At 41.5% G+C, this 24,701-nt stretch overlaps 1 protein-coding gene across 1 annotated transcript; it reads right to left on the bottom strand.

The window, feature by feature from the left end:
- Positions 1-458: 458 nt before the first annotated feature.
- Positions 459-22,815, bottom strand: SKOR1 (SKI family transcriptional corepressor 1). The gene is made up of 9 exons (XM_088452890.1): positions 22,596-22,815; positions 16,930-18,523; positions 12,857-12,956; positions 11,271-11,381; positions 8,956-9,027; positions 7,883-7,957; positions 6,495-6,569; positions 5,704-5,769; positions 459-1,040 (listed from the first exon to the last, which is right to left on the bottom strand). Exons 2-9 carry the CDS (start codon positions 18,511-18,513, stop codon positions 931-933), a joined length of 2,193 nt encoding a protein of 730 aa, XP_088309016.1. The 5' UTR covers positions 18,514-18,523; positions 22,596-22,815; the 3' UTR covers positions 459-930.
- Positions 22,816-24,701: the final 1,886 nt, after the last annotated feature.

Here is a 24,701-nt window from a genome sequence, read left to right as displayed (position 1 = left end):
AAATATTCTTCATCAATAAACATGAGATGTTAGCTCTGAAGTAGCCACCATAGTGTTTAAGTAGGTGTGTGTGTGCCCTCACTGAGTTTCCACTACCGCTGTTACATTTCTGCATACTGCCTATATACCCTATCTATAGCCTTAAAATGTGTGCAAGCAATGGGACAAGAACAGCGGGCATCACACTTAAGTATGCTCACCCTGAAACAGATCAGTATGATGCAGGTCTAAATGAACTGTCCATGAAATACTTTCCTGTACCATCTGATGTACAAAATAACCATATGCTGCAAGTTTGATTTATTTAAGAGAAAAATTCACTTATACAGATTTTTTTTTCCTATAGAACAAACTGATTTTCTGTTTTGTACACAAATTGGCGGATTTCTCCTTAAAGTGCTGTTATAACATCATCCAAAATACAAAAGATGGTGAAATCAAACAAATATAGAAAATAATTCAAAGAACTTAAAAAAATACTGCTTTAATAAGAATCACAGTACATAGATATCCATTGCACGTGGCCAGTCTACCACCAATAACCCCGAGTGTCACACTTCTGGTGCCAGAAGAACACCCTCTTGGGTACTGCTGAGGTTTAGTGGAAACATACAGAATAGGACTTAAATCGTAAAACATTTAATACATTGGACTTTTTTGCAAGAGTTTGTTTATATATATATATTTATATATATTTATATTATATATATGTGTCATTTATTCACAAAGCCTTATAATACACGGTAGATCTGTGGATCACTCCTGGCTCAGATTCCTCAGTGCACTGACGTCCTGTTTCTTACTGTACAATATTTACAAGTTCGCCCATGGTCTCGGGGGGGGAAACTCCCCGGCGCCTCATACACGTGTTCTCTTTCCCATAGAGACAGGGAATGGCTTGTTTTGTGCTGGGATTCTTCCCTAAATTTCTCACGGCGCTGGAGGGTACATCAATTTCCGTGGGGCCCAGATGTAGCTGAGTGGGGCAGGATTGGTGGTCTGAAGGAATAGTTCTCTGTGGAGGGTCTTCGTGTCAGCATCTGAGAAGGTGGAGAATGTTACCAGGTTTCAGAAGAACAAGAGAAACCAGCCATGTAATATAATGATTATTGCCGCCTAAATCACAAATAAACACAGATATTTGGGCTGATTTAGAGTCGGAAGTAAAGCAAAAAAAAAAGGAATAACATTGCATCTGGGCATAACCATGCTGCACTGTAGGCGGGGCAGGTTTACATTGTGCAGAGCAGTTCAGATTTGGGAGGGGTGTGTCCTTGCTCAGATCAAAATTGTTGTGTAAAAAAAAAAAAGCTGTCCAGCATTTGTGGGCTACATGCAAAAGCAGCCAAAATGTACCCAGCATGCAAATAGAATAAATGCATTTGCACCACGGTTTGTTCCAGGTTCAAAGGTAGGTGTGTGTGTGTGTGTGTGTGTGTATCATTCCCAGAGCCAGGTTACCAAATAGGCAGAGTAGGCACCAACCTATGGGCCCCACGCCATTTAGGGGCCCTGCGACAATTTCTTAAATTGTTTCAAAAAGAGAAAAAATTAATCAACTCAAAGAAACGAAAACTTTACATTAAAGATTTTATAGAGAAAATACTGTATTCATTTAACAACTTAGGGGCGGATTCAGTGAAATCAATAAAATCGTCGCCGATTATCGCAAAAAACAGGCGAAAACGGGAGGTGCGAAAAAAAATTGCTTCTGTACCCCAAAAAATGTCTGACTTACATGGGGAAATAATTTAGAAGTGTACTTTTGCCCGTAATAAAAGTATTTAAGGTACTTAAATTGCTTGGGTTGGCGGTAATTTGCGTATATGAAAAAAACAAAAAAATTATAGAAGGCATTTTTCAAGGAAACTACTGTTTCATGTAAATTTGGGGTACGTTAAAATGGGTGCACATATATATTTTCGTGTCATAAAAGTGCAATTTTAAAAACCGTTAAAAAAAAAGTGCTTGCTGCAACCACGTGCGATGTTTGAAACACTTGACGCATCCATATCGCCCTCCGAAATACCAGACCCAATAAGTTAAACCCATTTTCAATGATTTTTTTTTTCTCCAAAAATGTGACCGGTCATTTTTCGCCAAATTACGCAACTTTCAAAAAAAATGTAGGGTCATTTATTATTAGGCGGGTGTCCAAAGGGTTCTGAAAGAAATCCCCACATTTTTAGTCAAAAATATACATTTTTTTCTCCTGGTCTGAGATGGAGAAAACTTTTCACCTGTTTTTTGGGAGAAAATCGGCCGTTTTCGCCATAGTCATAAACCATACACATCAGATTCACATTACAGTTTGTCTCTTAAAAGTTCAACTTCTGTCAGCTGTCAGTTTGTAAAAAATGTTTGGTGCAACCTACATACGGTTTATTCAAATTTTTGGTTGGTAAAATGAAAAACATATTAGGAGATCATTTGCGAGGGGGGCACCGAGACTTCCTAGCGGCCTCTACAGGGTTTACAGCGGGACTGATCATACCCACAAAAGAAATCAGCAGAGGTCAGGAGACAACATTTATTAAGCTGGGCAAAGTGGTTGTGAATCTGCTTATTGAATAATAAACCTCTGCTAGTATAATATGAAAAGTCATATAGTCTGAAGAATTTTATATTAAAGGAACACAAAAAAAAATACAAGGGACAAGAGTTTTGCTGTCCATCATGGAGAACCATTTTTTATAATGACTGATGTCATGTGAGTGGTCAGGGTCTTAATGGATTGCAGACGTTTATTTTAGCCAACAACCAAAATCAATGCACAAGACTTGGTCCACAGGCCTCACCAACATTTCACATTTGCTGAAACATCAAGATCAATTAGTAGCTGAAACCATTAGATAAATGTGCTTGTGCTTAATATTCCACACTGATCAATTCTCTGAAAACCTGATCACAGGACTGGCCCAGGGGGCACTGAGACAACGGACCTGAGTTTGTTGTTTTTTTATTTGATAAACAAAAAAAGGTCAAACCAGTCCAGGCAGGGATTGCTGTCACTTGAACCAGTCTGGTGGGTACGGTTTGCTGCACACTATCTCACTATTTTTGCTGCAACCGCTTACTTTTGGCTTTAGAGGAAATATTTCTATAATTCCAGATGGAGGCTAAAGCTGTTATCATACAGCATTTAATTATTTGTCTTCTCTAGTTTGTTGCTTTGCACTTTATTTTTACATTTTATTCTTATAACATTGTCTTCCAGTTATAAAGGAGGTTATGTGGCTCTGTGTCTTTGCACTCTCAAAAGACCCTGTGTTTTTGGGAAACTAAAGATGTCTGTTCTCAGGGCCTGATTCAGACCCGGTCGCAAGTGCTGAGCGCTCGCAACCGGGTCGATGGTGGCCCACAGCGCATGCACACGACGAAGCCGGCTCAGTCGTGCGCATGCGCGACTCCCGGCTAGCGACGGGCAATCCGTCGCTCCGGGTCTCGCACCAAAGGGGGCGAGCTGTCGATGTTGAGTGACAGCTCGCCCCCTTTGGTGGGCGGGCCGGGGGGGTGGCTGCCCAAACGGAGACGTTCCCATGAGAACGCCTGCCGTTTGGGGGCGGCCCCACTGACATCACGACTGATAGAGCCGAAAGCTCTCTGTTAGAGCCGAAAGCTCTCTGGGGCTTGCGGCCACGAGACCCTACCACAAGGGTCTCGTCGCAAGCACGATGGTCTTGACCATCGCGACCATCATTATGGCCACTCGCAATAGCTGTGGGTGGTCACCCACAGCTATGCGAGCAACCAAGAGGCCGATCCAAAAAAAAAAAGCCCGGCCCTGATTCAGAGCGAGCGCTCTGTCGGAGCGAGTGACTCTGAATCAGGGCCACAGTGTGAAAGGACCCGTGCTAAGTTGGCTTCTATGTGTTTTTTTGTTTGTTTTTCTTCATTGAAGAGAACTTAGGATCTCATTCAGACCCGCTCGCAAGCGGGTCGATGGTGGGGCACTGCGCACGCGACGCACGCGTGCGCAAGCCCCGTAGCAAGTGAGAAATTCACTCGCTCCGGGGCTCACTACAAACAGGGCGGCTGTCGATGTTGATCGACAGCTCGCCCGTTTTGTAGGCGGGGAGGGGGGATGGCTGGCCAAACTGAGGCGTTCCCGATAAACTTGTGATGTCAGTAGTGAGCTTCCTGCTATATTAGAGCAGGAAGCTCACTGGGACTGGCAGCAGACGAGACCCTACCACAAGGGTCTCGTCGCAAGCTCAATGGTCGCGATGATCGCTCGCAAAAGCTGTGGGTGGTCACCCACAGCTTAGCGAGTGGCCAGGAGGATGCTTTAAAAGAAAGAAGCGGCCGCCCTCATTCTGTGCGTGCGGCTCTGAATGAGGTCCTTAGTGTGTAAAAATGATTAGGATTGGAATTTTCATCCAGGGCTCAGTAATATTAATTGACACTACTGGCATACAGTCTTTGTTTTATTACAGCATTGCTCCCAGTGTGCTCTCTTTCATATTTGCTCTCAGAGTACAGTTTTTGTGCTCTCACATTATTGCTCTCAGGACCTGATTCAGCAAGGATCGCAGTTGTAAATACGCACACAATCGGCAGATTGTTGCTTTCTGCGCATGCATCGCAGTGCACATGTGTGAACCGGCCACTGCGATCGGGACTGCGCAGATTCATTGCAGAGTGATTGATGGGAAGTGCCGTTTGTAGTTGATGACTGGGGGGGGGAAGCTCGGCGGGGAAACGCAGGCATGCCAGTGCGTTTAAACTCCGTTGCAGGGATGTACATTAGTTATCCACTGCAGTGTCCTACACAGCCTGAGGCCTGATAGCGTGCGCTGAAGTTAGCAAATCCTGAGTAAGGTCAGAGCTTGTGTAAAAGTGCGTCAGGCTGCGATGGTACTCTATTGTATTGATGGTTTTGCAGTCTTGCTAAACATTACAGATGTGTGTAAGTGGGCGTCCTTATGCTGTGCTGCGGCGGCATAGCGATCGCAATGGATTAGCATAATATCGCAGTTGAACTGAGTGCGTAATCACTATTGCATTCGCAGTTGTGATCCGTAGTGAAACAGGCCCTCAGTGTAATATTTGTGCTTTCACCTTATTGCTCTCAATGTAGTCTCTGTGCTCACCTTATTGCTCTCAAAGTACAGTTTGTGCTCTTAACTTATTGCTCTCAGTGTAGTCTCTGTGTTCTCACCTTCCCGATCCCTCGCACTGGTACGCGCACTACAATGCATACGCAGATTGTGAAAATCAGCCAGCTACAAGTGAACGCATCCTAGCGAGCGGGTCTGAATCAGCTCCTCAGTGTAGTGATGTTGTTATTGGTTGAATTTTAGGAGTGTCTTTCTTTTCATCATGAGGTAGTATGTAACAAGAGCAAGTATGGAAAATAACTGAATTGTTTGTAGACTGTAGATGTATGCTATACCGAAACTCTCTGTAAGTCACATCACTGACACGGGTGGGAGGAGTCACCAACTATCAACAAATTACAACGTGACTACATAAGTTTTTATCACTACCCTGTTTACATATGTGTGTGTGTGTGTGTGTGTGTGTGTGTGTGTGTATCCACATACACACACTATATAAATTGCTCTGTCTATACAGTGTATCAGAATGCCTCTGAAATCTCACTGTATATAGTTTGTGCAGCATCGCTTGCTCTATATGCACAGTTTTATACAGGTTAAATTGCTCTGTGACACACTTTTCTCTTATCTCCTTTGCTAATACCTTTTAATTTCTGCTGGATGGCATAGCGTGCTTTCCTCTCTTGATCCAGTTCATTACACAAGGTGTCTGGGGAAAGAATGGAGACTTTAGATTCTCATACTCAATGACAGGCTCTTCTCTAACTGCTGAACCCATTGTTTGCCAGTGGGATACTCTCTTCACATCTATACCAGTGTGTTTCATCACTGTGCAGAAATCTATTAGTTCCATCTGACAGGAATGGGATTCTGTTAAATACTAGACCAAAAGCCACAGTATGTAATATAATACACATATTTACAGTTATGTGTACATATATATATATATATATAATTACAGCTTTTCAAATAGAATGAGATGCTCTGCCAGGGTGTAATTATTGCACTATATCTATCTAATGCCCACATACTGCCATGTGCACAGGAAGACAATACTGGGTTAACAGCCGTCTTCTCCAGCAGATAATGCAGAGCAGTTTGTTAGAAGTGAGTTACAGTAAGGATGCTGCCTGTGACTTTGCGCTGGGAGGCAGATGGATATGGGTAGAATTAAACACAATCGCAGGCATTAACACGCAGGTAATTTTACGCCTCGATTTTTAATTTAGAAACCCATGCAAATTAGTGTGCAGAGGAGTTCAATCACTGTTTGGTAATGGTGCCTGCAAGGCCTGAGCCAGGCTTGTTTGCGATGTTCAGGCTAATCAGAGGATATTAAATAAGTAAAAATAATTGTTAAATTACCTTGTATTCAAACGCAGGCAACTGAGCTGATTGTAAACAGCGTCAGGGCAGGACTGCAGAGTAGCTTACCTCTGACAATCTGCAGCTGCTGCACCATCTCTTCCCTGTACGCCAGCTCTCTCTTCATCTGGTCCTGGAAATTGTCTGACAGAAGAGAGGAAAGGTTAGGAGCACACACATGTTCCTGTAATATAAGCATGGAATGTTAGTGAGAAGAACACAATATTCCCAGGTCACTGTGGTACCACCTGACACTCCGGAGCCATTCCAGCCTGTGGAGCCAGAGGACTCTATAGGGTCTTATATCACACAGTCAGGGGTGCACCAACCGGAGGCAGCTATCTCAGGCAGCAAAATGATGGAAATTTATATAAAAAATGCAATTTCCTTCATATTAAAATCATACTTTTGATTCAAAGGTTCTGCAATTTATTTCAAATCAATTACTTCCCCAAGCTTATATACAATATTAAAAAAAAATGCAACATTTTACTATCCATGAAGACTGAGAAGCAGGCAGTGACCAGGCAGGTGATGATAGTTTCCATAGCAAGGTCTCTGTAGCATATGGGGGCGTCACAGCCAGACACCCTATTTGAGAGCCTGCTCATATATAGTACATACATTGTATTGCTATGGGGGACTTGCTGTGAGCGCCTTTTCCAGTAGCTATATATCGGGGGAAGAATTGGGTTGACTAAAAATGAACCTCCCCTAAAATGTATTTTACCCTACTCCACCCACCCCTTCACTCAGTATTATGTAGTCTTATTATATGCTAGCCCTATTCACCTAATCACTGCGGTGTAGTGCTTTAGATCCCTGTTCCCAGCTGTAAGCCATTATGCGGTTTGACAGTGTTCCTGGATTTCAGCTTTCCCCCACTCTCCTCACTACTACACTGATTTCATGCTATATTAGGATAGCACATTATATAATAACTGAAATTTAAATCTGTCCTGTATGTGTGGGATCATGGGGAACCTGCAACCCAGGAACTCCATTAATGACTTTTGGTATAAAAACTGGACGTGATTAATGTGTTGTAGGGTTGGATCTTTTTAGAAGATGAAACTAACATTGGTGAGTAGATGTAGCCATGGAGTAGGACTGGGCCCTTGTCATGTTACGTTCCTGAGCAGAAGGTTTATTTATCTGGTGCTATCTATCACAGCGCGTAATGTGCCCCATATACAGGCTCACACTGTCACGTTAATGAGTAGGTTTGCATGAGACTGAGTTATAACAATAGATTAAAATCATTCCTAAGCTTAAGCAGCATTACTCTTGGTTAGGTTGCTCCCTATCCATAATTATATCCAAAATGTACCTGGGCAGACAAATAATACTAAATGGAAATATGTAAAACTAGATGGTGGATATAGGAGTCATGTTTGTGGATGGAACATTAATAGTGATCATGGATGATTGGTCTGTGTTACTGCTTGGTACAATACCTTTCAGGCTTTGAAATTCCCGTTCCAGTTTTTTCCTCAAATCCATCTGCTCCATTAACAGTTTCTGCAGCTCATCTGTAGGAAAATGATCCGTCAGAGAGGGGACAGCCTTCCATGTAACACACACACCCCACAGATCACCTATCTGCAGCATTGTCTGGCTGTTATAGATACATCTCTGTATTGTGTGCCTGCAGCACTTCATCAAACATACAGTATCAACTATGTGCACTGTCATTGTCTGACAGGGTATTGTTACCATAGATAGCCAGCAGAGGATACACTCTTCTGTGATAGGGTAACTTTCCTTTCTTATAGAGATCCTATATCAGGGATGAGGAACCTCAGGCCCGGGGGCCGTTTAAGGCCCCTGGAATCATTTGGTCTGGCCCTCTGAGCTTTTTTCTGCTAGCCTCATCTGGCTAGCAAGGTGCCTAGAATGGCACCCTGCAGCCAGAATCTATGCAGCAGTGTTGTCTTGAGCATCCTTATGACACTTCAGGCGGTCACACTGCTGCCCTTACAGCTCCCCGGAGCATCCTCAGGGGCCCCAGCATTGCATGAGGGGCCTGACAGGGGCCCGGGGAGCTTTGAAGTAAGCAGGACTTATCCCCCTCTGTGGCGCATAGTACTTTCCTGTTCTTTTTTTCTAATGGGGCATGGCCACTCCTCCTGGATTTTGCCATGCCCCCTGCATCTCTCGGGCCCACGGTGTATCTCTAACATCCCTGACTCCATATATCATTACACATAAACACCTCTCCTTTCACACCCAGCGGCAGATTTTACCTAGGGGCCCCCAGTAAAATCCACCACCTCCAGTGTTCACTGGCAGTGGCTTCCTATCTGCTAATCACAGCCAGACAGGCAGTCCCAGGTATTCTCTCCCCCTGGGACTGCCAGTCCGGACCGCACTATAATTATGACCTATTAACTAGTTGGTTGGCACAAAGATAATTTGTGCATGTGTTGACTAAAGCACCTGCCAAATTCTGTTTACTGAAGACACACAGCTCATCTCCCGAGGACATCCAGGGATTGTTTAGGGATATGTGGTACAAAACCACACTAACCTTTTGCCATGTTTTCAATGTCTTTTTCTACAAACTGGGTCCCGGTGACATCGATAGGACTGTCTCCCTCCCCTGCGAGAGAAAGGCATGTAAATCAATTACTACAGAGAAAGCACTAAAGGTTCCTTTATTCCTGTACGGTGCACATGACATTAATAAAATAATAATATTACTAGATCTTAAGCAGTGATGCATGGTGACTGATCTTAGGACCTGATTCAGGTTGGGAATAGAGAGAGAGAGATAGCACTTAACTGTGTACCTGGGCAAACCATGTTGCAATGCAAGGGGTGTAAATACATACATTTTTTTGCATGTAGGGTAAATACTGGCTGCTTTTGCATGTAGCCCACAAATACTGCACAGCTTTATTATTACACTGCACTTTAGATATCAGTTTGGACACCTCCCTCCCAAATCTAAATCTCTCTGCACATTTTAAATCTGCCCCACCTGCAATGCAACATGGTTTCACCAAGATGATCAGTTGAGAGAGAGATCTCTCTATATTCCCAACTCTGGATCAGGCCCTTAGTCCCAATTATGGAATAGAAAGACACAAGCAATACTTAAAAATAGCAAATAATCTTTTTATTCAATACAGTGACATCATGAGGCAACATTTGGGCCCTCTGGCTCATAACGTCATTGTGGTGAACTGTAATCATTGGATATTGCTGGTTTCTTACCATGTCAATTGATAGTCAGATGATCTGTAAACCATTGTTAATAAACTGTCCGATGTATTCTGATGTATCTGTGACATTTTGATATGTAACATTCATACTACTGCCTGAGTACAAGCCTACCTGTAATCTACAATTATTACCACATATAATACTATATATCATGGATCCCTGTCTATCTTGTACTTTCTATCTAGATTCCTTTAGTTAAAATAGATATTGGCAGTCGGTGTGGCCTGAAGATCCCATGACACTTAACTCGTGCTCACTGCATAACAGGCCGATGGAATTTACAAGGTAAATAGCTTAAAAGCAGCTGTAATATATGGTTTACGCTGACTGGAAGGCTGCAGAAATATTAATGATGGTGATTTACAAATTGTCTCATTGTCAATAAGATGGATATGAATTAAAACATATTATATATGCAGTTCTCTTTAAGGATTATGATCATTTATAGTGAGGAGGCAAAGGATGTACTTACAGAGACTGTAACATTACATTGTGCTCACTACAACCAGAGGAGTGGAGGGAAGGAGAGACAGGGGAACTGAACTGAGCAATAGATTTACTTTACCAACTGGCTATAGTAATTCTTTGCTTTTCACCAGGAAGTTATGGAAGGCTGGATATTTACTAGTCACTTAGTAGAAGGACTAGATATTAGGTTAGGAGAAGCGGGCAGCACTTCTGTCTCTTACTATTACCACTAGATGCTATACATAGCTGCTGGATGACCAGGATCAGGGGATTTCTGGGGATGATGAGAATCATAGGATTTCTAGGTCAGCAAATGCTGTATAGCTGGAGATTGTCTGTCACTTATCCATGTAGTAATATAGGACTATACGGCAAATCTATATAAGCTGTGTGTTAACTTATTACTTAAATGAGATGTCCACTTAATGATTTTTGTAATTACATTTTTCACTTCATAATTCAATAAACTACAAAAATTGTGGTAAACAAAACAACATCTAAACAATCAGCTAAACTACCTATTCGTTGGCCTGAACAGCAGCGTCATATTAGTACTGATATTTATAACATGTAACACCCTGTGTTGCCCTTTGCGGCACATTTGTAAGATCGGACAATAGTTTTTTCCCCATTAATTAATTTTTCGCTCTGATTTACTGTGCATGTGTTTTTATAAATCCCCCTCAAAGTCCCCATGTAAGAAGTCTACTGCTATTGGAAATAATGTGGTGTAACGTCACAACTAAACCGTTTACAAAGTCTTATCATGCATAAAACCAGGTGTATACAAACTGCAGCATTTGCTGTTTTTCATACTAAGAAAGACAATAAAGAAAAAGTCAAATGCGTTCCAATGAAATGGCACTCTTTAAACAATTGAGTCAGTTATTTAAATATTTATTTGGTGAAAGCTGGAGGGGACAAGCTGTTTTACTGCTGATTTAAATCTCCTTCTATCGATTGTGAATAAAAAGTGCCAAAGATGTATTATTAATGTGGACATTAAACAGGAAGATGGGGTAATGAGTGCATTTTATAGGATTGGGAGGTAAAACACAAACTGCTCATTTATTAGACAAGTGGGAAAGGAGCAATCGCAATCTGTAAAGATGGAACATTAGCAAGATATAGGACTGGGACAGCACCTACCTCTATCAGGGTGTAAGGGGCTTGTGTGAGATAAATGGCTCCTTTGGTCTTGAAATGGCTTCCTGCTTTCCATATCTTCGCCAGCTGAGTGACTGTCTTCTGAATCTTGCTCTTAAAAAGCAATAAACCAGTTTTCAACTCTAAGCCAGCAGAAACTCTGCACTTGACACACATATAATTACACTGCGAGCTGGGAGTCTCCCATCACTGCAGTACTGCTCTCTGGGACATATAGTGATAAGCAAACCACATATTGATTGCCAGCAAACACAAATTTTATAACGTGCCCAAGATTTCATCATTTGTAACTTAGGACAAAACTTTTTCAGCACTCATTTCTCAGGGAGGGCTGAACAAGTCAGCCCTGCAGGCAAGCACGGCTTCCCATTAAAAAAAAAGACAGCAAATAATGTTTTGTATTATATAAACATTTAAATCTTCCTCCTGTGAACCATAATTCAGATTGACTTGTCATTTAATATACAGTACCTCATAAGCATGTCCTGTGTATCTGAAGCTGCTTGTTTAACAATATCCCAGATTAACTAAACATTGATTAATCATCAGTAACCTCTACACCATTGTGAAAATGAACAAGTCAGAGACACAAGAGCAGGCTGCTGTCTCTTCAGCACTGGAGGAGGCAGCTGTCTAAAACCAATATAGTTATTTCTTATACTATCAGCCCATGCCTGAAACTTGCAAGTAGTTTTACCATTTTCTTTACAGATGTAAAAAAAGAACCGGGTACATAAAACATCCCACGTTGCTGGCTGACGGCAAATTACATGCATTTATTATTAAACCCCAATATTGACTTAACAGAAACTACTCCCAAAGTTTATGCACCAGCACTTATTCTTTAGGAACACTTGTCCTGTGGCTCCTGGGATTTGCCCAGCCCTGTGCGTAACTATTGGCTAAAAGCGATGAGCTTTGTAAGAATGCGCATATTTTTCCCACAGGCAGCTACACTAACAAGGCGTATGTACATTGCTTGTGTCAGCAGGTTGCACACATCCTGCACATATATGCTACCACCTCACATTTACATGAGCTAACAGTCGCTACTTAATAACTTGTGCACAGAGACAAATATGAGATAGGCTGATACAGACAGACACATGGATAGACAGGTACAGAGAGCGATACAAAGAGATAGAAGTAAGATAGCTATTTACATACATACATACATATATATATATATATATATATGTATGTGTATATATATATATATATATATATATATATACACATACACACAGACACACACACAAATATATAGATAGATATAAGCCAGCAGTAGTGGTCAGCACTGGAACGTAAGTAAAAATTTGCAAATACAAAGCTAATATACTGTACAATGGCATTGTCTGTTGACCTTTAAATAGCTCTGAAAATATAATAACCATGTAAACATATGACCCTCTGCTATGCATATGGGACACTTGCTGTTGGCAAAAGCCGATACAATTCAGCATTTTAGATACCATGCTGCATACGCAAGTGCGCAACATATTTCCTCCCACTCTATTGGCTAAAGAAGCTGGATGAAGTAATTTAGTAATTCAGCCTGTCGTTCTTACCATTTGGGTCCATGCTGCAGAGATAAGATGTGGGAAGGCTTTGGTGTGGGGTATTGCCCTTCATGCTCGGAGGAGCATCCGCCATCTGCTTTGTATAAACCTACAGGATACAAAATCAAAATATTTAGCGGTTACATCACTTTTTTTCATTTTTATTGGATTTTAGGATTTTGGATTTTAGGAATATGTTAGAATATATGAAGGGACTACAATGTGCTTACAAAAGCCTAGCCCAAGTTGACTTTTTATTCAAGACGGCTCAGTATCAAAAATATGCATAAACAAAATGCACTACAAGAAAATAATTCTAATATAGGAAACAGGGAGTCTATTCAGGTCTAGTGTAGCTTTCTATAGGAACTGCAGGTTTAGTCTGTGCATGTTTTACAACGGTAAACCAGTTGGCATATTCTAGAATTCAAATGTAAACAGTGATAGCCAAGAACCCTGAAAATCCCTGTGCTGATTGTAATATTATTAAAACAGTAATCTGTAATAATAGATGGGGGACATTTATGAAAATTCTGCAACTAATACATTGGGGCAAACATGTTGCATTCCAAGTGCAAATATTTATAACAAACTGACGTATTTTTCCCTATTGCAATTCCTGATTTACAGTTCCCGGCAATGATAGTGGGAGTGGCTTCCAGGGCGCAATTATTATTATTATTTTTAATTGATTAGCACATGTGCAAGAACACAAGAAATTACAGCATGGAAGAAGTAGTGCTAGATGAACTTAGGAAGGGTCTAAAAAACTATAAAATGCAATAAATATAAGACAGCAGTTCAACAGGTTTGGACCACTTTAGCTCCCCAAAATACTCTATCTGTTCCAGTTTGCACAAATACCACCCCTCCCCCTCGCTGATAAAAGCCTTTCACTGGACCCTTCAAGCCCACTGAGAAATGTACCATTGTCAAATGATCAGGCAGATGTGGTTTTTAAGAACTGTAAATAATACAGGATCTTAGAGGACAAGCATTTTATTTGATATAATTATCAGTGCTTCAGAGAAAATTGCCCACATTAGAAAAAGGCCAATATACGCAGTCTCTTCAAAGGGCCGCCCTAGCATGCTGCAGCCTCAGAGCATGAAAGAACTTTCTCTAATCAAGATAATTAACTCTATGTTAATATGCTTACATGGAACCTTACAGGTGTTCTCAATCTAAGGGGGAAATGGACAACACAAAGAAAGATTAAACTCCTGGGGTACAGTTGCGTATTTCTAAGGTAAATGTTATGGTCTATAATTATCTGCTCTTCAGAAAAGAGCCGGCTTACTTTATACAATTAAACACAAAGCATGATGGAATAAAAGCAAGCGATATAAAATTAGAATATTATTAAAACGGCATACTTGGAAATAAGCCGGTATAAGGAACATGTATGTAATGTTTCTGCAGTGGCAATCACATGCTGGATACAATGTTGTAGTCGACAACAGCAAGATTTGTATATAAATGAGACTTGTTAAAATCTGAAGACACAAAAAGCAGTGTGTCCCGTCCACAGCCTACATTCTCTATATATCCATTACTAGGTATCATTTGGATACAGTGTTATTGTTTTGTAATACTACTTTGACACTGCACCTGGGCTATTAGCTGACACAATAACACAATCTACCTGATGTCTATCACAGAGGGTCTGGGCCTTATAGAACAGCAGGATTCATTAGACTGGCGGTCTGTTATTTGCTATTCGCCTCCCTACACTTGTCTGCTCATACAACCTGCATCAGTAATGTGATAGAGAACACTATACACCCTGGTGATAGGTTAAATACTAAGGGGCATATGTATCAAAGCTTGATGTGAGATAAAATTGTGAGATATATATCACCAACCAATCAGCTTTCTAACTTACATTTTGCAGGCTGTGTTTAAAGTTGCATACAAACACAACGATTTTGTTAAGAACGATTTTCGGAACGATTTTATGAACCATTTTCTGTCAGATCTTTTAAAGTGTAATGAACGATTTTTTTGAACTACAAACGATTTTTGCATATCCCCTTAATGAAAATCATTCAGTTGGTCAGTCTGACTGAACTATAAACTACAAACTACAAACGTGACCACGCATGAACGATAATCGTTCATCGTTTTAACTCAGAGAGTGAACGATTTTTTTCTTCGATTGAACGATAAACGATATCGTTATCGATAATCGTTCAAAAAATCATTGTGTGTGTATGCACCTTAAGAAATGATAGTTAGGAGCTGATTGGTTGGTGATATATATTTCATAATTTTATCTCACATCAAGCTTTGATACATATGCCCCTAATTGTGATGCAGTTTGCACACAAATAAAAAAAAACAGTAAACCCATCAAAAATATCACTGACATGGGGAGAGAGAGAGAGAGAGAACACGCTGAATTGGAATTATGTCTATGGAGCACAGGCTGAATATTCATATGGGCGCACTTGGGAAAACATGGCTGCTTTCTGACCTTGTCTGTTCCTAGAAAACAGACTGACAGATCTGACACATTTCTTCTGAACTATGGGGTGTATGTATCAAAGCTTGATGTGAGATAAAATTGTGAAATATATATCACCAACCAATCAGCTCCAAACTATCATTTCTTAAACACAGCCTGCAAAATGTAAGTTAGAAGCTGATTGGTTGGTGATATATATCTCACATCAAGCTTTGCTACATATGCCAATGTGATACAAACACATAAAATGGAGGTATTTTTGATGTGCTTATTTGCAACTTAGATCAATATATCGATCTATGGTAAATTGATATGAGAGTGATAATTACTTTAAAAAGATGAAGAGATGTTATTGCAACAGATCTGCCAGTAAAAAGTCAAAATTCAAATATTATGATTACACTGCAGACAATCTCCACAACCAGCAAATACAACTGCAATCTCCCTGCAGCATAAATAAAGTTATATGTATAAACAGCTGAGTGCGGCTAATCTCTGAGTTCAGATGTGCAGTATGGTATACTCTAACTAACTACTCATATTCTAGTATTACACAAAAAATCCTCCCCATGGATGCTGCATATATGTATAGTGTATAGTATAATAACTCTTCCCACATATATTGTATATATGCATTGTGTATAGTATAACTATCCCCATGTATACTGTACATATGAATGGAGGATTGGTGTATCGTATAACTCTCCCCATGTCAACTGCACATATGTATGGTATACCGTATAACTAACTAACTCTCTCTCGATATATTTATATAATGCACAATACTAACCCCCTCCAAGTATACGATATATATATATCTCAAATAAAAATATACCAGAGAGCGCTCATATATATATATAGCATGCACAATAATAACCATCCCCATGTATACTATTATATATATATATATATATATATATATATATATATATAGCGCAATCTGGCATATTTTTATTTGGTGTATTATATATATATATATATATATAAAAACAAATAAAAATATATCAGAAGGCGATATATATATATATATATGGCATGTAGTATAAGTACCCCATATATATATACATATATATGGTGTGTGTGTATATATATATATATATATATATATATATATAGTGTAGTATAATAACCTTCCCCATATATATGGCGTGTAATATAATAACTCTCCCTAAGTGTACTATACCTATATATAGCATGTAGAATAATAACCCTCTCCATGTGTACTGTATATATGGCATGTAGTGTATATATATATATATATATATATATATATATACATACACACACACACACACATACATGGGAAAGACATATACTAGCATATATGGGAAGGGTTATAATTATACACACCATGTGTATATAAAGTATACATAGTGAGGGTTACTGTATTACAATAACCCTCTATATATACTGTATATATACATGGTGTGTAGAATTGTAACCTTTCCCATGTATGCTACTGTATCACTGTATATATTTAGCATGTAGTATAACAATTTCCCCATGTGTAATGTCTGTGTATAGTGTGGTATAATGACCCTCCCCATGCTGTGTATGGGGCAGTACAGTGAGTGACCCTCCCATCCGTCCCTGGGGCCGCCCCCGGCTCTCTCACCTCATAGCCGCCTGTACTCCTCGGACTGTCGTCCGGGCTCTGCCCCCTCCTGTCCTCTGTCTCTCGGGTTGATGCGGTGGATGAGGCGCTGGAGCAGGGCCCCTGGCCCGCTGCTGCTGGTTCCTCCTCCGGGAAGCGGCCTGACTCCACGTCGACGTCAGGCTCGTCAGCGGTGTCAGGCCCGGGAGACGCGGAGCGGTAGCTGGAAGTGTCACTTAGTAGGTCCGGGGAGCTGTAGCCCGCAGGCCGGCCCGGCCCGTACACCTCCCGGCTCCCGTACAGCTTCGCCAGGCTCTCCGCGGCCTTCACCACTGGCCGGAAGGCGGAGATGTAGCGGAGTTTCCTGGGCGTCAGCTGCTCCCCCGGCCGCCCCTCGTCCCCGGATCTTTCTTCCTCTGGGGCCCGGTTCGGGGCCTTCTCCTCCGGCGTCTCCACGCTGGTCTCCGCTTCCTCCGCCTCCCCCGCGGCCTTGCCGGCGGCTTGCTGCTGGGTCAGGCCGGGGTAGGAGGGGACTGGGAGCGCCCCCGCTGCCGGCCAGAACACCGGGAAGGGCGGGTAGACAGAGTCCTTGGAGGCCGGGGCCGCCGGCCAGAACACACCGGGCAGCCCCGCAGCCTTGCCCGCCTCCCCCAGGCCGTCGTCCTTCTTAGCGCACAAGCCGAAGGCTGGGAATCCGTACGGGGGCGGGGGGAAGAGCGGCGGTGTCATCTTGTGCAGCACCCCGGAGAAGCCCTTGCTGGGCACCGGGATGAGGGGGAAGCTCCGGGCCACCTGCTCTTCCTCCGCTCCCGTCACCCGCAGGCTCTTGGCCGGGGGAGGAGGAGGGGGAGGCGGCGGGGCCAGGTGCTGGCGGGAGGAGGACGGGGAGGGGAAGGCCCTCTTGCGGGTCCCCCCGTTGAACATGGCCTTGACGTCCTCCCAGGAGTGGGCCAGCTCGTCCGAGGCCCCGGGGTCGCTGAGCCGCAGGTGCCGCCTCCAGCTGTTGAAGTTGGCGGCGTCGGGCTGGGTGTACTTGGAGTCCGGGGCGCGGTGGGAGTGGAAGATGAACTTGTTGGGGGAAAAGTAGAGGCCGCAGTAGCCGCACTTGATGCACTTGGCCCGGGAGCTGTTGTAGCGGGCGGGGATGAAGCTGCCCCGGCAGCCCCAGGCGCACTCGTGCACCACGTCGAAGGCGAAGTTCTCCGGCAGCTTGGGCGGCCGGTGCTCCCCCAGGAAGGACTTGCACAGCCGCTCGGCCTCCCGCATGGTGATCATGCCGCAGCGGCGGGAGGAGATGGGCATCGCCCCGGCTCGGCGCAGGATCTCCAGCTGCACCGGGGTGCACTGCACGCAGGTGATGCCCAGGGCCACCCTCCGGTTGTGGATCTCGTTGTAGCTGTAGCTCTTCAGGAGGGTGTTGGAGATCTGGGCCAGGCACAGGCGCTCCTGCCCGTCTATCACCAGGGAAACGATGGGCACCCCGTACAGCGAGGTCTCTCCCACCTGGTTGGGCTTCAGGGATCCAGAGAAGGGCGGGTTGCTGTCCTGGGGCTGTTTGGAGCTAGGCGGGGAGCTGGGCTCTCTGTGGGCACTTATCCCCTCCATGCTGGGTCCTCTGAAAAGTTGAACAAAAAGACTGGAGATTAGGAAATGCCATATACACACTGATATTACATGAGTACAGTGTACTTGTCTGTGGTATCATCTGTCTATAAACACTGGTATTACACGAGTAACCATCTATATACACTGATATGACATAAGTACAGTGTCCATATCTGTGGTATTCTCAGTACTCATGTAATATCAGTTTGTATATAGGCTGATGATACCACAGACAAGAACACAGTACTCATGTAATATCAGTGTGTACAGTGTTCTTGTCTGTGGTATCATCAGTCTATACACACTGATATTACACGAGTAATCATCTATATACACACTGATATTACATGAGTAAAATGCCCTTATCTGTAGTATACTTTATATACACTAATATTACATGACTACACTGCCCTTGTCTGTAGTATCATCTATATAAAGTAAACTAATGTTACATGACTACACTGCCCTTGTGTGTAGTATCAACTATACACAATATCCACACTGATATTACATGAGTAACGTGCCCTGGTCTGTAGTATCCTCTATATGCACTAATATTACACTGCCCTTGTCTAGTATAATTAATATACACTAATATTGCATGAATACACTGCTCTTGTCTATAGTATCATCTATACATACTGATATTACATTAGTAATCCTCTATACACATTTAAATTACGTAAGTACGGAGCCCTTGTCTGTAATATCATCTATACACACTAATATTACATGTATATAGTGTACTTGTCTGTAGTATCTATACACATTGATATTACACGAGTACAGTGCCCTTGTCTGTAGTATCATATACACACTGATATTACATGGGAATGGTTCCCTTCTCCGTAGTATCCTCTATACACACTATTACATGTACATAATGCCCTTGTCTGTAATATAATTTATAATATTACGTGAGTACGGTGCCCTTGTCTGTAGAATCATCTATACACACTAGTATGAATATAGTTGAGCGTCTCTAACCAAGTGTGATCTTTTAGTTAGTGTGGAAATCGGATTACAATATGTTATGAGACACTAGATCAAACAAGTAATAGGGTTTTTTTTTAAAGGATAAAATAGGTAGTAATTGACTAATTATAATGGAAGAGATTGTTTTAACAAATTATATATAATAAATTTTTTAATAAATGTGCTCTATAAATGTATTTCAATCCCGGTATAGTTAGTGAATCGTTCTTTAGTGAAAGTCAAAGTTTCAGATGAGTGAGAGGTACGGCTTCCTTTTAGGGTTACTACAATCTGGGTAAGGGTAACTAATACAGTACTGTAGCTGCATCAGGAAGGAGTAATGTGGTTGAACTGGAAGACAATGGTCCGTTTAATAGTGTAACGTAGAAAAAAAATAGTCGTGTTAATTCATCATCATTTTACCATTGTAGCAATATGCGGCTACATTTTATAGTTATTCCTTCTCTCGTGTATTAATGTAAATTGTAGTTATCAATATACATTCTCAGTTAATGTTATTTCCATCCATTATTTAAAAGCTTTGACCAGTTTAGTCCGTTTCAGACTACTTCATTACTGTTTGTTTAGTTTATTATTTAAAAATGTTTTATAATAAAAAAAAATGGTACTTTCTCTGTACATCAATTTTCCTGTCCCAATATCTCATAGATTTCACTGTCGCTCTTCATCAGAGACTCCCAAGCGCTGTTCCCTGTCCCTAGCCTTCTAGAAAAAAAAAACCTCCATATCTCCTAGCTGCTAAACAACCTTACATACACAGCCTAGGCTATTTGGCGTGTCTGATCAATCAGTGGGGACAGGGGTATTATTGGCCCATTCTGTCACTTCTGTTCCTAGAGTGCAAGCTCTTAGGGTGCGGGCCCAGAGCACCAGGTCGGTGGGACTGAAGTCACACACATCAGGATAGAGCAGTTTTCTCTCTGTTGCTCAGAATTGCTGGGATCGCTTATAAATAAATGATTAGAGAAGTTCGTAAAGAAATGTTTAAAAAATGATGACGATATTTATGGTGCACATGAGACCGCTGGTAACAACAAAGAAAACACAGTAGTAAATCAAAGTGGAAGGGACCGTAAAAGGAGTGTAAAACAGGCAGACATACACTGCAGAAAGCCATGTGATGATAAAAGACGCAGAATAAACAATTCACACCTTAACGTACTGTTACTATATATATATATATATATATATATATATATATATATATACACACACACACACACTGGTGGAATATATAAGTTTTATGTGTCGGATTAATGCTGCCTGCAGCTGAATGCGAACATTTATTACCGGTACATACTAATAAAAATTAGAAGACCTACTAATCTGTTTGTTATTTTAGGTATAGCGGGGATATAATCCGTTGTGTATACTTTAGTCTAATATAGTAATAATAATTTTGTTTATCGACTTGACTTTGTAGTATTTTGTTGATTTATATCCAGCTTTGGAAATATGTTAAATCCAGTGGAATTTACATATATAATATATTATACCCTACTCTGATCATTGTATAAAGCAGAAAAAAAATAGACGTGATCCTTAACACAAATTGGATTGAATGTAAAATATTACAATTAATAATAAACATGCCCTCTCGGATATTTTAGGATATTCCCCTAGGCAGGAACAGACCTTTCTGAAATGCCAACATGGTGTATTCCAGTAACCTGTCCAAATGCAGCATGTTCTACACTCTTCAATTGCTCAGTAAGAAATCCTGGTCCTCCTTATTCCAGTCACAATATAGCGACCTCCTATACCATTGTTCCCTAATTGAGACTCCTAACCTCGCTCCATGCCTCTTGGCCACAGCCCTCGCCTTGCCCTCCTGCCACTTGTCAGACTGTCATCGCCACACCACTTACCTGCAGAAAGGTGCCCATCATCATTCCTGAGAGGTCTGCTACATGTGAGCCAGTGTCCTGGGTGCACCGGTAGCAGCTCTCCCATATCAGCTTTACGTACTGCATGATAGATAGCCCTTTCCTTTCTACTGTAGCTATCCTGTTACCTTTACCTACTGTGGACCAGGTACAGACAGGCAGCTGTCTGCTCCCATCTCTATGATCATCTCTCTCTCTTGTTCAGAGGTGTCTCACTTATTTAAAACCTTTGGAGTTTCAGTGCCCATATCAATGATATGAACAAACATTAACCTCAAGCTTGATGTTATTTTTTCTTCCCTGGACAATACATTTAAACATACAAATTCTGATATAAACACCAATATGGGCAGAATATAATGCCCAGTCGGTGCTCTCCAGCCCAGCGTCTCCTCAGCACACATCACCACATATTTCCCCTTAGGCTGTTTGCAAAGACCGAGCCTAAACAAACCTTAATTGCTCTGATCTGTCTTGTCAGACAAATCCGCTATTTCCTATGGACAAGGCAGAAAAACGCTCTCAACTCCTGTTTATTCTAATTCGTTTAATTCTATATTTTATCCTTCCATATCTGCGTGTTCACTATTGCTGCAATTGTCTCGTTCTGTATTACCTTTGCTTTATATTGTATAAGTGGGGGTAAATGTTATGGGGGAATTCTATACCATCTGCATTATTAATTGTGAGCACACACGGGCAGAGGAGGTATCGGACATTGTGGGATGGAAGTTAGCAGTAACAGACTCTCTTCACTCTTTGTAATCCGTTTTGTGCTTTTTCCAAATCCAGATATGCGTCCTTTTTAAAGTCTCCACAAGGGATTATCCCGGAGAAGATTAGTTTATTTAACTGTACCAATAGCAAAAGTCCAACACAAGGAACCGGGGGAGACTCAGCCCAATAAAGCGGCTTATCTTAAAGAGATCACATAATGAAGGAGATTTCATTGTAATTACACAGAATAAGATGAGCATGGATTTTATTTTGCTACTGAAAATATGGGCGTCCTTCTTCCACCTTGTGTTGTTTTTAGGAACACTTGTTTACATAACAATATTAAAAACAAAAATAAATAAATATAAAAAGGAATCGAAAAGCTCAAGATTCGATCTAACAGACAAGAATAAACAGACGTTTGGAAACGGTTAAATTAAGAATATATATATATATCGCATTGAATTGGGTGAGATTCCTTACCCTTGTGTGCTGTGGATGGGTCCTGTGTCCCCCAGAGTAAGTGCTGTCTTCCACCGTTCCCTAATATTGCGCTCTTATGGGCGCAGTATGTGGCTGGACATGAAGGCTGAGGCTGGTTACTTGAGCTGGGCACTGGCTGAGGAAGGTCCAGGGTCCACTCGAAGTGTGCTGAGGATGCGGCTGATCTGAGGGCTCCCAATGATCCAGTGACAGCTAGAATAATAGGGAGGCGACTCCACTTAGCGCTGACATCTTTACATTAACCCCTTGTGTGCACTCATTGTCCAGCCAGCCTCTCTCCGGGAGAGTCAGGCGAGCAGGAACTGCTAGAGGTAAGTGGGGGGATTACTCACCTGTGAGTGCTTATTAGATACCACCCTCACCCTCCTCCCCCTCCCAGCACAAGGGGGGGGGCCGCGTCCTCCGCCGAGTGCACTGCACAGAGTGTGCGGGACCCTTTAAATCGGATGTGTGAGAAAAGTGTAATCATGAAGATGATAATTATTACTAATTAATTGCTGGATAAACATAAGAGGATTCGATCCATTTCCCAGGATCTCACTCTCAGATACTCTAACGTGGGAGGAAATGAGTTTCATATTTAAGAGTGGCAGGTATAGAGTGAGGCAGACTAGGGGCAGATCATTTAAGAATGACAAATGGCAAGAAGTACACACTCACTCCTTGCACTTTGTAAGGGGATACAGAACTCAGGCGATGATGTGCTGTGACTTTCCTCGTGTATCAGGAATAAGTGATTAGGAGGAGAGGAAAGAGCTCACTTATTTGTAACAAAGAAAGTGTCTGGCTGAAAACCATGTGGGAAAAATATAAACACATCTCACCTCGTTTACTATCCCATAAAATCCCCTCAGTCATACTATACACAACAGCAACGCAACTTCTCTTGTCCCATATAAACCTACATTTGTAAAAAAAAAAAAAGTAACACAAACCCGATCCCGATTTCACAAACACAGTTTCCTCTTATTACCCTGTAGAGAATTAGCTGATGGAACTTTGCAATTGTCTGAAACATGCTGCAATAACCTATTGTGTGTCTTCCTATTGCAAGAGCCCTGTATAATCTCAGAGAGTACTACCCTCACTATTCTACACAGGGTACCCCAATAGCGGGATAGAGCATCTATCTATCTATCTATCTATCTATCTATCTATCTATCTATCTATCTATCTATCTATCTATCTATCTATCTATCTATCTTTCTATCATTTGTATATCAGTTTTAATCTATTTATCTATCCTAAAATATCTAATTTGTACCTTTCCTAGCCTGCCATTCGCATTTATTACATCTTCCAGATATTTACTCTTCCCTCAGTACAAAGCAGACAGAGTATGTTACATTGTATTAGGTCTCCTGCAGTAATTTCAGGTCCATCTTGAGGTTTTCACAGACCTGCACCCCAGGCGTTTTATAAAGCATTGTGGCATTAACAGCTCTTAATGGACACGTTAATTAAACTGTAATTAATCATACTGTCCGGAGTAAATTTGAACAATTACACTAATCAAACAGAAGTTAATATCGGTCAGAGAATAGCCGGGGGCAACACTTCTGTTTTCTCAGTACCCCCAATAACAGCCCGTCCTGGGAGCTGTATAGCAGCCACGGAAATAATAACACATAAAAATGCACATTTTCTTATTGGGATTCAATATTCACTGTATATTTCACTCATGGCAGCAACCTCAACCTCCATCTTATTTCTAGTGGCATTTACTCAGTGTTGGTAAATATTTTCTCTGTATTAAGAGGCAGGGGCGAGGGAGGAGGGGGAGGGGTATCCCCCATGTCCCCCAATCTGCTGGTAGGAAAGTTTCCCCTGAAAACATAGATAATTATTCTTACAAATTGGATCATTCTCTCTGTAACTGGTAGAATAATACATCTTCTGTGATTTTGTTTAACGAAGGAATGGTAATAATTGTGTGTGGCTTCATTTTCATATAATTCACCTGAAACAAATAATCCAAGATATGCAAATAAAATTAATAACAAATAGCAGGACAATGTAATGATCTATTTGTATATTAAAGTGTATTTATTAACATAAACAACTGAACTTACACACACACACATA

The sequence above is a fragment of the Taudactylus pleione genome, unplaced genomic scaffold (assembly GCF_031769625.1).
Source record: "Taudactylus pleione unplaced genomic scaffold, aTauple2 ptg000556l, whole genome shotgun sequence".
Classification (NCBI taxonomy): domain Eukaryota; kingdom Metazoa; phylum Chordata; class Amphibia; order Anura; family Myobatrachidae; genus Taudactylus; species Taudactylus pleione.
Note: the sequence above shows the minus strand (reverse complement) of the source record. Positions and strands in the feature narration are given on the sequence as shown.